General features: G+C 36.8%; 1 protein-coding gene and 1 pseudogene across 1 annotated transcript; one reads left to right on the top strand and one right to left on the bottom strand.

Moving 5' to 3' along the window:
• Nucleotides 1-3,224: 3,224 nt before the first annotated feature.
• On the top strand, nucleotides 3,225-3,836 carry LOC101176371 (uncharacterized protein CXorf51A-like). The gene is made up of 2 exons (XM_004092760.3): nucleotides 3,225-3,384; nucleotides 3,578-3,836. The coding sequence occupies exons 1-2, from the start codon at nucleotides 3,253-3,255 to the stop codon at nucleotides 3,737-3,739; spliced, it is 294 nt and encodes a 97-aa protein (XP_004092808.1). The 5' UTR covers nucleotides 3,225-3,252; the 3' UTR covers nucleotides 3,740-3,836.
• A 7,456-nt stretch (nucleotides 3,837-11,292) lies between these two features.
• LOC115833342 lies at nucleotides 11,293-12,411 on the bottom strand (annotated as a pseudogene).
• Between the last annotated feature and the right edge of the window lie 321 nt (nucleotides 12,412-12,732).

Here is a 12,732-nt window from a genome sequence, read left to right as displayed (position 1 = left end):
AGTACTGTAAAATGGTGTGGCAACTATGAAAAACGGTATGGTAGTTCCTCGGAAAGTAAAAATAGAATTCTCACATGAGCCAGCAATTCCTCTTCCGGGTATATACTCAACACAATTAAAAGCAGAGTCTTGAAGATATATCAGTACACCCATGTTCATAGCAACCTTACAATAGGCAAAAAGTAGAAGCAACCCAAGGGTTCATCAATAGATAGACAAATTGAAGTATATACATACAGTAAAATATTATTCAGCCTTTTCAAAGAATAAAATTCTGGCATTATACATAAATGAACCTTGAGAGCATTATGCTAGATAAAATAAGCCAGTCACAATAAGACAAATACTATAAAATTATAATTATATGAGGTAGCTAGACTAGTTAAATGCAAAGAGACAAAAAGTAGAATGGTTTTTGTCAGGGTCTAGAAGAGGAGGAATTGAGGAGTTGTGCAATGGGTATAGAGTTTCAGTTTTGCAATATGACAATAGTTCTTGGATTCGTTGTGTGAATATACTTAACACAACTGAACTGTACAATATTGTACAATAAAAATTGGTTCAGATAGAAATTTGATGTTAGGTGTATTTTACCACGATTAAAAATAGAAAGTAGGAATAGTTATACTAATATGATGTAAAGTAGAGATCACAGCAAAGACAATAAATAAAGGCAAAGAAGGACTTTACATGATTATGCAAGTATCAATCCACCACAAATATATACCTATACTGACTGTGTATCAACCAAACAATAGAGCTTTCAAATACGTGAAGCAAAAACTAATAGAGATGAATGAAGAAATAGACTTATTTACAATTATAGTTGGATTTACACACTCAGCAACTGACAGAAATTCTAGACATAATATCCTCAATAATAGAATAGCTGAAAAATGCAACAATCAACAGTATCTAATTGACACATATAGGACAGTTCATTGAACAGCAGCAGAATATATATTTGTTTCATGTGTCCACAGAACATGTACCAAGATAGACCATGTGATGGACTACAAAACAAACCTTACCAAACTTAAAATAATTAAAATTGTTGATAAATAATTAAAAGAATTGAAATGTGTTGTGCAGACAACACATTCTATGACCAAAATGGAATCAAAGCAGCAACTATAACAAAATACAAAAACTAAACAATTGGAAATTAAATTGTGCATTTCTAAATAATTCAAATAATCATGGGTGAAGAAGTAGTCTCAAGGGAAATAAAAAATATGTGAACTAAGTAAAAATGAAAATATACATGTTAAAACATGTGGAATACAGCTAAAGTTGTACTGAGAGAGAAATTTACACCATTAAATTCTTACATTAGAAACAAGGAAATGTCTGAAATTGGAGACCTAATTTCTTACCTAAAGAATATAGAAAAGGAAGAGAAAAATAAACCCAAAGCAAACAGAAGGAAGTAAATCATAGAGATAAAAACAAAAATCAATGAAATTAAAAGCAGGAACAAAATAGGAAAATCAATGAAACAAAAGCTATTTCTTGAAAACCGTCAACAAAATTGATAAAACTTAAGCACAACTGACAGCTTAAAAAAAAAGAAGACAACGAATAAACAATATCAGGGATGAAACAGGAAATAGCATTACAGATTTTACAGGCATTGAATGGATAAGAGAATAATGTGAATAACTGTATGCTCATAAATTCAAAAATATAGAAAAAATTGATCAATTCGTTAGAAAAACACAAACTACCAAAAATAAATTTAATAAAATTATATAGGCGGTATAATTAGTCCTGCAACTAACAAAGAGAATGAATTTGTAATTTAATAAGTCTCTTGCCTGTCACCATGTGAGACGTGCCTTTCAACTTGTGCCATAACTGTGAGGCAACTAGCCACGTGGAACTGTAAGCTTATTAAACTGCTTTATTTTCTAAATTTCCCAGTCTTGGGTATGTCTTCATGAGCAGCATGAAAATGGACTAATACAGTAAATTGGTACCAGAGACACCCTGATTTTTCAGTTCCAACCTTTAGAGCTGTGATAAATAAATGTTTATTGTTTAAGCTACCCAGTCTATAGGATTCTTTTGTAGCAGCCTGAAATAAGACAATTATATATGTCTATTACCTAGAAATTCTGTTCCTGAACATACACCTTAAAGAAATAGAGGCAGAATTCTACAAAGGGTCATGAGCTACTAACGAGTTTCATAGCAGCATCATTAGTAGCAGTAAGGAACAGCATCAACATAGGTTACACTCAAAGGGGGAAGAAAATGAACAAGCACGAGCAACATTAAAAGCAATGAACAAGAGATGCATATAGCAGCTTAAGTAAAATGTTACACTTTCACACATGCACATATTTAGCAAAGCGATATGTTTAACAAGAATAAAAACATAGGAAAGCAAATCATTCAAACACATCACTGTGTCACATGTAGGTGTCTTTTGGTGGGAAGGAAATTAGTAAAAGAAACTAGGAAGGTAGAAAGAAAAATCCAATAAAATAGAGAAATAACCTTTCAAAAATCAATAATGATAATGTGGTCAGAGTCCAAGAATAGGATAAAAGTAAAGATAAAAGCAACCTTCATAAATAGACAGTTAATTCTAATCCCTATCAATTGCAGGGCTAGCAGAAATTAATGAAAATAAGCTGCCTTTAATGCCAAATGTGATAGGTAGAAAGATGTTTATTTGTGGGAACTGTCTTTTGTTTGTAGAATTACTCACCTCTCCACTGACATTGAAAGATAGCCATATTGTTTTTAGAGGGATTTTAGGTAAAATATCAAAAATAACAGCTAATGACTAAGGGAGGGAGACTTCACAATAAACCAATGAGTAGGTGTGGCCTTGGGGAATAGATTAAAGGAAACTGTCTGCTATGTGGGCCACCACAATTGAACATGGGTATATGAGGAGGGGTGGTAGTTCATGTTGGGAAGGCTAGAAGAGGCTGTTATAGAAAAGCCTCTTTTCTACCACCAGGCTATCCTTGCCTTTATATCACCCCCCCACCCAAAACAGAGGTGGCAGGAGTGGTACATTCTGATGACTAAGACTCCCCAGGTACCTCCCCCCCCACACACACAGAGGTGACAAGAGTAGTGCTTTGTGATGTCTTAGTGTGCCTTAGCTCTCATTGGCTGGGACAGTGCCTTGCTGACCAATCAAAGTTGAAGGGTGTGGCCCCTCATTGTGCTGGGAGGGGTATACATAGGATACTCAGATCAGGAGCTCTGAGTAGACCACTGGGACACTTCAGTATGGGAAAGGTGACCAGTGAACCCCAGAAGCCTAATGAAGATGTGGACAAACAGAGCCCATCAACCTCAAGTACCAAAGGGAGGAAGAGGGGGAAGACTCCCTGTCAACGAAGATCCAGAAGTGGCGTTAAGGTGAGATGATGATCCTGACCAAGCCCCTTCTCTTTGCCCCACTGATTCCGCCACCCCAAGACTCTTATCCTTTCCTTGCCTCACTCAAACCCCCTCCTCGACTCACACCCTTCTCATGAAGCCTATTCCTATGCATTTCCCACCTTCTTTCCCAAAACTAATGCCCTCTGGCCTGACTGTGATCTCCCTACAGGGCCTAAAGACCACCATGAAGGCAAAAAGACCCCTTCGAGGGAGCTCGAGCAAAAAAGCCTGTGAAACTAACACCCCTGCAAGAAAACCTAAGAAAGCTAGAAGACCAAAAATGAAGAAAGAAGAGGCTGACAAAGACCAAAGAGAGACCTCAGCTCTGTGATGTCTCTAGAGGTCTGCCACTGAAAAGTCATCAATCATACAGTCAGTGAATTCTACACCAACGGGTTAAAACCATGAAAATAAAATCAACCTGAATCAAAAGGATATGTCCCTGTGACTTCTCTGATGGTGGGGAAGGAAGGAGTGACGGGAAGAGGGAGGTGTGTGTGAGAAGGCAGGGAGGTGGCTTCTGTGGGGTTTGAGGCCAGGCCAACAGGTCCACAGCTGGAAACGGGGGATAAGGACTGGCTCAGGACTAAGCACTGAAGATAAATTTCCTGAACACTTTAATACACAAAGAGTTAAAGGGGTTGGTGTTTCTATCTGTGTGTGTTTTGGTGGGGAAAGAGGGACCTGACTTCAGTGTATTGATTGGCAGAATCTCTATGGTGTGAAGTGTGTGGGTGGCAGTACTATCCCCAAAAACAGACATAGAAATAACCTGCAGGCCATCTACCTCATAATGGTAGGTATGAGGTACACCCCACACTATGATATAAGCAACTAAATGCCCTTCAAAGGGCCAAATATCTCTGAAAGTTACCAGCAGCACCTGAAATAATGGTTACTAGATGCCACAAATCCAACACTGACTAGCCCACCTTCTTAAAAAACTTAGGGAGGAGCAGGGCAATGGGAGTGGTCTACCTCTAGTGCAGGCAGTGAATGAGAGCATTGTCTACAGAGAATTTTCAAACAAGATAGCTCTCTCTCTCTCCATCTTTTATTTTTATTTTTCCAAAGTTGTTTTTATCCCTAAAGAGAATATCATTTTTCAGCAGCTTTACTGAAGTGTAATTGACATATGACAAACTGCACATGCTTAAAAAGTATACAGTTTGATGAGTTTTGTCACATCTGCACTTGTTAAACCATCACAACTACAAGAGTGAACATACCCATGACCCCCTAAAGTTTTCTCATGCCCTTTGGCAATTCTTCCCTGCCCCTACCTTTACCATCATTCTAAAAAATAACCCACTAATTTGCTTTCTGTCACTATCTGTTTCTATTTTCTGGAGGTTTATAAGAATGGAATCATAAGATATGTACTCTTTTTTTTTTTCCAGTCCAGCTTCTTAGAACAACTATCTTTCCTTCTCAAAAATATTTTGTTTTGTTGGTCCACTTTCTAAAAGATTGCTGTGGTCAATACGTTTTAATCATGTGTCTATGGGAGTGGTCTAAAAACAGCACAATTTCTCATTATATTTTAATGAATACTTATTGTATTCTACAAGGAAATTAATGCAGATAATTTCCTGTTATACCATTGGCCTCAGATATCACCTGACACAGTTGTTGCTGTTTCTTTCTAAAGCAAGCTCCTAAGGATGGGGTATTTCTTGCAGTGCACTCTAGGCCATAATCCATGGTCCTGTATGACACACATACACCAGCATTTAAACAATATTTCTAAAACAATAATAGTACAGTGATTGATTTTAAAATAAAGGAATAAATAATCTGAGTTTTTCATGTGCTGTCATTCCATGTGATGACTTGTTTGGATGATGCCTTAGTTAATAAAACAAAGTATGAATGGCAAGGTATAAATGTTTGTTTGAGAAGTTCAAATCTTCATTTAAACAAAAAATACTTTGTAAATTTGAACTATATCTTTAAAAGTAAAATTTATTCTTCTTTAATTGTTTAATAGTTATTTTAAAACTACAGACCAATTCAAGGAAATCAAATGTTACATATTTGGATAATTTATTAATTGACTAATTTGTTGCTTTTGCATAATTTTTGGTTTTCTTAAAATACCATTTTATATTTTACTTTTACTAACACATATATACATATATATAATGCTCACTAGAAACACACCATACATCTTTATTAATCCTTATTATTTCTTGTTTTAATTTATGGTTATTACTGAAAATGTGTTCTACTGTTCTACTGAGGAGGGGGCATTAAAAAGCATTCCTCATTTGGTTTTAAATACACTAATTAGGTCAAAGGTAGAAGACTTTTTTTCTTCAAATACTTCACACTTTGGTCCTAGTGTCCAGCATCCTTTGGTTTTGTTTTAAACAGCTTTAATGAGATATAATTGACTATAATATACAATTAATTAGAGTTGGCACATATACACCTGTGAAACCATCGCCACAATTCAAATAAGAACATTATCCATCACCACATCATGTGTTTTCTTTTTTTTTTTTTTTTGCCCCCTTGTGTTTTTTCCTCCCACTTCTTCCCAATTCCCAATCACTGATCTGCCTTCTGCCTCTACGGGTTAGTGTACAATTCTAGAGTTGCATATTAATGGAATCAGATTATGTACTTAATTTTATCTAGCTTCTTCCATTCAGCATAATTTTGAGTGTCATCAATGATGTTTTTGCATACATCAGCATTATATTCTTTTTTATGTTATTTTTATTATTTTTGTCGAGTATCAGCACTAAAACGATACTTCAAAGTAGCTTGAATTTTATTTTTTCATGATAGTTGTAGATTCACAGGCAACTGTGAGAAATAGAGAGATGCCTTATACCGTTCACCCAGATTCTCCTGATGGCAACGTCTGCTATAAACATAGTACAGTATCACATTAATAGATCAACGTCAATAAAAGATGAAGTAAACAATGTTACTAAAGAGATACATTACTCCCATATTCGCAATTAGATGTTCCCTCCAGACATCTGCACACTGGCCTGGGCCCTTGTAGAACCTAGCTTCAGTATTAAGTTCTGTTGTTTGAGAGGACTTACCACTATCATTTCCCTCAGGCTTATTTAAATAGTATAGCCATGAATTATGCAGCTCAGAAGTATGTTGGCACACATGATTCCAGAAGCTTGTGTAAAAGGGATATGGCCGATGGAATGATTAATTTTCAGAGTACTATTCTGTCTCCTCAAGTACTACTAATGGGCCAGAGCCTGGGTGAGGAGAGATGGCAAGAACCTTTCTAGTGATGTCAGTTTGAAGTGATTGGCTAGGCATTTCTTCATTATCAATTATGATTGCTATTCTTTTTCTGATTGTCCAAGGAGTGGATAAGCCAGAGACTATTGATGTGCTGCTGAACACAGAAAAAATTCCCCAGAAACCAGTACAGGGTGGCTGTAAAATTTCCTCTAGGCTTTTATGATTATAAATTTGAAAATATCAGGTGAATCTCTGACAAGGAGCTTCAGAATTTAATGTTCTTTACCTACAACTACAGGCTAAGCATATTGTTAACATTCACGAGGAAGGAACTCTGTTGTAATACTCTGTCAGACAGATATAACAAAGAAATCCAGGATAAAGTTATTTACCAGAAACAAAGTTCAGGGTATGTGGGAGGTAGTTTTAAATAAAGTTTGGAGGTAGTATGGTTGTTGTGATAAATTATCAATATAATGCTTGATTGTATATATTATAAAACCAAAGATGGACAAAGTGATAGAATGGAGAAATTTTAATCCTTCTGTCATAAAGCAGACCAAAACCTCTGTACAAGGAGGGAAAATGCGTACATATAAGCCCTGATGGAACATCCTAATGCCAAAGATTCAAATCCCAGATCCAGCATTTTGTAAGTAGGGGACACATAGAGCACCCATATTTATTTCAAAAGAAAGAAACAAAAGCCAAAATGGACTGTAATAACACACAAGAGAAAAAAATACCATTTAGAGAAACCAACAAAGTGGATCTGTGTTAATACTAAAATTAAAAACATGATTTAACTGTAGAAAAATCGCTGAGATTTAGGAGGCAACAAGGCTTGTGGTTGGTGGGTAGGAGGAAGAAAATACTACACACACCACACACACACACACACAGTAAATATAGAAAATACTATGTATGTATAGTATATAGTATATATATAGAAAAATATGTAGTATAGAGTACATATGGTATATATATATGAAAATATATACTATATATAGAAAATACTATACGTGTGTGTGTATATATATATATATATATACGACCAACCATTAAAAAAAAGACAACAAGGTACTTTTAAGGAAGCTGTTGCTCAAACAGGAAAGATTTTGTCCTGTCAATCCTATCCAAAATGTTTAAGAGAAGGAAAAATTAATTATAAAATAAAAATGTATTTATGTGAACCTGGAAACCTGTGCTTTGTGGTCAAGTTAATTAAAACCTGACCCTGCAAACATCAAAAAAGGAAAGAAAATGGGCAGCAGGCATGAATACACATTTCAATGAAGGGGATACAGAAATAGAAAATGGGCACATAAAAAGATGTTCAGCAATAACAACCATCGGGGAAATACAGATGTAAACACCAATGTGATCATGTGCATTATAATAATCCATAAATACATTACAAATTGACACAATGACAACAACAAATGCTGTTGAGAATGCAGAGAAATTGTAGCACTCTTAGATTGCTGGTGGGTTTGTCAAATCGTACTCCCAACAGGAAAGGTGTATGACAGTTTCTTACAAAACTTAACATGCCATCACCATGTGATCCAGCAATTTTCTTCTTCAGCACTTATTCCAAAAAGAAAGAAAATGTAACTTCATAGAAAAACCTATACAGGAATGACTATACCAGTTGTATTGTATTAATAATAATCTAAAGTTGGAAACAACTATTCTCCAATAAATGAATATTTAAACAAATGTGGTACATCTATAGCACAGAATATTACTTACCAATAAAACAAACAAATAAACAAAAATAACTATGATGCACACAGCAACTTGATAGATGAGCCTATTCAGTGAGTTTTTTTTTTTTCTAATTTCGGTTACTGTATTTTTCACTTCTATAATTTTCATTTGTTCTTTATAGCATCTTTTTTGTGAGGTTCTTTAAAATTAGTAGTTGCTCATTGAAGTGTTTTTGTGATGGCTGATTTAAAGTTGTTGTCAGTTAGCCTCAACATGTGATTCATGTTATGTTGGCCCCTGTTGATTTTGTGCATGTTCAGTTATTGGATGGGCCCTACCAACACCACTCTGACCAAATCTGCATGCTGACTCCCACTGTCTTATTAAAGACACGTGGAGGAAAGGCTCAGCTCTCTGCTCAGCCTTGCTGATATCATCTCAGTGAAAGCGGGTCACTAACTCATACCACCACCTTGCCTCCAAATAGGAATGTAAGTTCAGCTCCCTGATGTGTCCTTCTGTCCCCAAGAAGGAGATAAGTAAAGGGCTGACTCTCACTGCTTTGTTGAAATCAGTTCCAGTCTCAGGTAAATGAATATTTAAACAAACTGTGGTACATCTATACCACAGAATATTACTTACCAATAATTTTTGGTTCTGGAAGCTAAACACCCTAGTGAATACAGCTGACACCAAAGGAGGGGAAGGAAGAAAGTGGAGTGCTAATAAACCCCATCTTTTAACACCCCATTCTGCCTCACTGATATCAGGCAGGTATAGCGGTTCACCTCCCCAGTGGGTTCCGCTAACACCAGGGATGATTACAAAGCGAACAAGACAACTGTTTTGTTCAGTCTCATTGATGTGTGGTGGGAGTAGAAGCTCAGCTCTCCGCTAGTCCCCACTAACAAAAATGAGTGGTGGTGAAGTATAATGGTGAATAATTACACTGCCTTGCACAGCTTCATGAAGTTTGATTGCTACCATATGAGTTTAGAAGCCCATCTAGCCTCTGAGTACTATTGCCATTACACACACAACTCTGTTGTTGGGAGAATTGTAATAGAACCCACCTCTACCGGCCAGGAGATGCAAGATCTACTGCCCCTGAGTTTCAGGAACACTATCAAGACAAAAGAAAGTTACATCTTGATTTGCGCTATATACTGGGCCATTCTTGCACTGCTATGAAGAAATACCTGAGGGTGGGTAATTTATCTTAAAAAGAGATTTGATTGGTTCATGATTCTGCAGGCTGCACAGGAAGCAGGTGCTGACATCCGTTTGGCTTCTGGGGAGGCCTCAGGAAGCTTTTACTAATAATGCTAAAACGTGAAGCAGGAGCAGGCACATCACATGGTGAAAGCAGGAGCAAGAGAGGAGGTGGGAGGTGCTCCATACTTTTAAACTATCGGGTCTCATGCAAACTCACTCACTGTCAAGAGGATAGCATCAAACCATGAGGAATCTGGCCCCATGATTCACACGCTCCTACTTGGCCCCGCCCCCAACACTTGGGATGACATCCCAACATGATATTTGGGTGGAACAAATATCCAGACTATATTGGTGGGGTCCCGGTCTGGGTGCAAGATTAGCTGCCTTCTTGGCCTCACTGAAATTGTGTGTCTGGAAGAGAAGCTTTTTCTCTGGTGGGAATAGGATGGGTGTTGCAAAATGTTCTCTGCTATGTTGGGCCATCCTTTTTCTGGTCTTTTGGTTAAGGAAAATAGGTTTTTCGTCAAGATTTTTCTCTTTGCCTGTGCCTGTTGCTGGTACCAGATTGGAGACTGCTGTAGTACTCTTTTAAGATATATGAAAACTAATTAGAAAACTCATGGAAATAAGTGCCATGTAGTTCCTGAAGTCCCAAAGTCCCCTTTGTATTCTGCCACATTCTTCCTTCCACATTTCAAAATCTTCCTATGCTTGTATGTTATGTACAGATATGTTTACCTTATTATCTTCTGGCCAGAACCTACTTCTTCCTTCCTATTCACTGCTAAATAGTATTCCACTGTAGGGATTTATCAGAATTTTTAAAAATCCAATCACTAATCGACAAACTTCAGTTTTTTCCTAAGCTTTGGAAATTATAATAAAAATAAAATAAACATTCTTATACAGATTTTTGTGGATATTTACATTATTATTTCTCATCATCATCCAGTAGTGAGTTATATAATTCACAGCAAGTATATATTTAACTTTATAAGAAATGTTAAACTTTTTTCCTGATAGATGTAGCATTCCACATTCCATCAACCATGGTGCCCCACATCTTCATCAGCATTTGGTAGAGTCAGTGATTTTTTGTTTGTTAGATTTTTATTTTTGTTCATTGGTTTCTTTTTAAGCATTCTAAAATAGTACTGAACATGATTTTTATATTTTCTATTTTTGTAACTTTTTGCTTTATGGCTCATATCATGGTTTATCTTTGTGAATGTTACCTGTGTACTTAAAGAGAATGCATAGTCTGGTGCTATTGTGTAGCTTGATCTACAAATGCCAAATAGGTTAGATCCACTGACGAGGTTGTTAAGTCTTGTATATCCTTACTTACGTGCTTCCTACTTGTTTTTATCAGTAACTGAGGGAAGAGTCTTGAGATCTTCAACTATCATTGGGGATTTGTCTATTTCTTCTTCAATTATCCGTTTTTCATTCATGTATTTTTTTTTTGGAAGAAAAGAATGTTTTAGTTAAATGAAAGCTTAAGATACACCAAGTTGGCAGTGTTTCCATTTGTCTGACAGTGACACCTTTGAAACATTACAATATAAATCAGGATACCAAATTCTAGTAACTTTTAAAAATGAAGTTACTATAGTTTGAGGCTCTCCTTCAGTTAACTCAAGTCCAGAAAATTCAAGCCAGTACACTGCAAAACCACCATTAAAAATCTTTAACCGCAAACTGTCCATTTTAATTACTTGTAAACTTGTTTTAAGCTATCCCATCTCCTCCTCCTCTTTCAACAAACAAATGCTGCTTTTTCTTCTGTCTTGTAGCTAAACAGCGTGTAACACCCAGTGCCCCTCCCTTTAAAAATCCAACAAAACTGTCTCCAACCAAAGGACCCAATGCAAAAAGTTTGGCTTCTTTAATACACTCATAGGTATATGTATCTATTTCCACAGGATTACCCTTACATGTGATTGGCTGGCTTGACTTACGGCCTAGGTAACACCCTTGATCCTTCAGAAAAGACAGAATAGGATGAGAACCTATCAATACTACTGCTGCAGACGGCTTAAATATTTTCTTCAATCCAGAAACGCTTTGGAGAACACATTTCATGTCCGGCTTAAAGGAAAGCACATGGTGCTGAGGAAAGCTGGTATAATCAGATGAAAGACTTGAGTCTACAGAATATGACTGAGTACACATCATATGATAGACTTTATGATATTCAGGATACAGCTTTTTGGGAAGCTGTTTGAAAATTAAGCTTGGATCAGTTACTCGTCTGCGAAACACATGAATCACAGGGATATTACTGTTGTAAGCACACAGTACTGCATCAGCGGCAGTAAGCCCAGAACCTACAATTAACACTGGATCCATTTTGCCACACAAATTTCCTCTGTTTATAGCAGCTCCAAATTCAGGCACTGAATGAAACACGAAAGGAAAATCTTCCCCTTCAATTTCCACATGGGCAGGAGAATCCAACGTTCCAGTTGCCAGTGCTGCATTCTCAGCAAAGAGGCAGAAGGGAACATGAGAACCATCAGCTATTCGCTGATAACCCCTAATTTCCCAGTTTCTGTTGATAAGGTTTGACTTCTCTGTTGAAATATCTCTGTCTTGACTGTCATCATCTTGATCTCTGTAGAGTCTTGATACGGAAGTTATGTAAGTATTCTCTCTGAAATTCTTCTGAAGACCCATGACTTTTACATAACGTTTATAGTAGAGAGCTATTTCCTCTGGCATGACTCGATCCCCTTTTAGGTTCCTTCGTTTACTTGATACCCAGTCCTTAAATTTAAGTCCAGGTAGTTCCATCCTACTTCCAAAGCTGATTGTCAACATGGAGCCTTCCATATTATGCCAAGCCCCACTAGGTGGACCTTTACCAAGAACTAAGTGAGGGATATAATTTGATGTTGCCAAATCAAGATGTGATTTGTTTTTGTCTTGATAGTGTTCCTGAAACTCAGGGGCAGTAGATCTTGCATCTCCTGGCCGGTAGAAGTGGGTTCTACTACAATTCTCCCAACAACAGAGTTGTGTGCGTAATGGCAATAGCACTCAGAGGCTAGATGAGCTTCTAAACTCATATGGTAGCAATCAGACTTCATGAAGCTGTGCAAGGCAGTGCAATTATTCACCATTATACTTCACCACCACTCATTTTTGTTAGTGGGGACTGGCGGAGAG

Source organism: Nomascus leucogenys, chromosome X (assembly GCF_006542625.1).
Source record: "Nomascus leucogenys isolate Asia chromosome X, Asia_NLE_v1, whole genome shotgun sequence".
Classification (NCBI taxonomy): domain Eukaryota; kingdom Metazoa; phylum Chordata; class Mammalia; order Primates; family Hylobatidae; genus Nomascus; species Nomascus leucogenys.
Note: the sequence above shows the minus strand (reverse complement) of the source record. Positions and strands in the feature narration are given on the sequence as shown.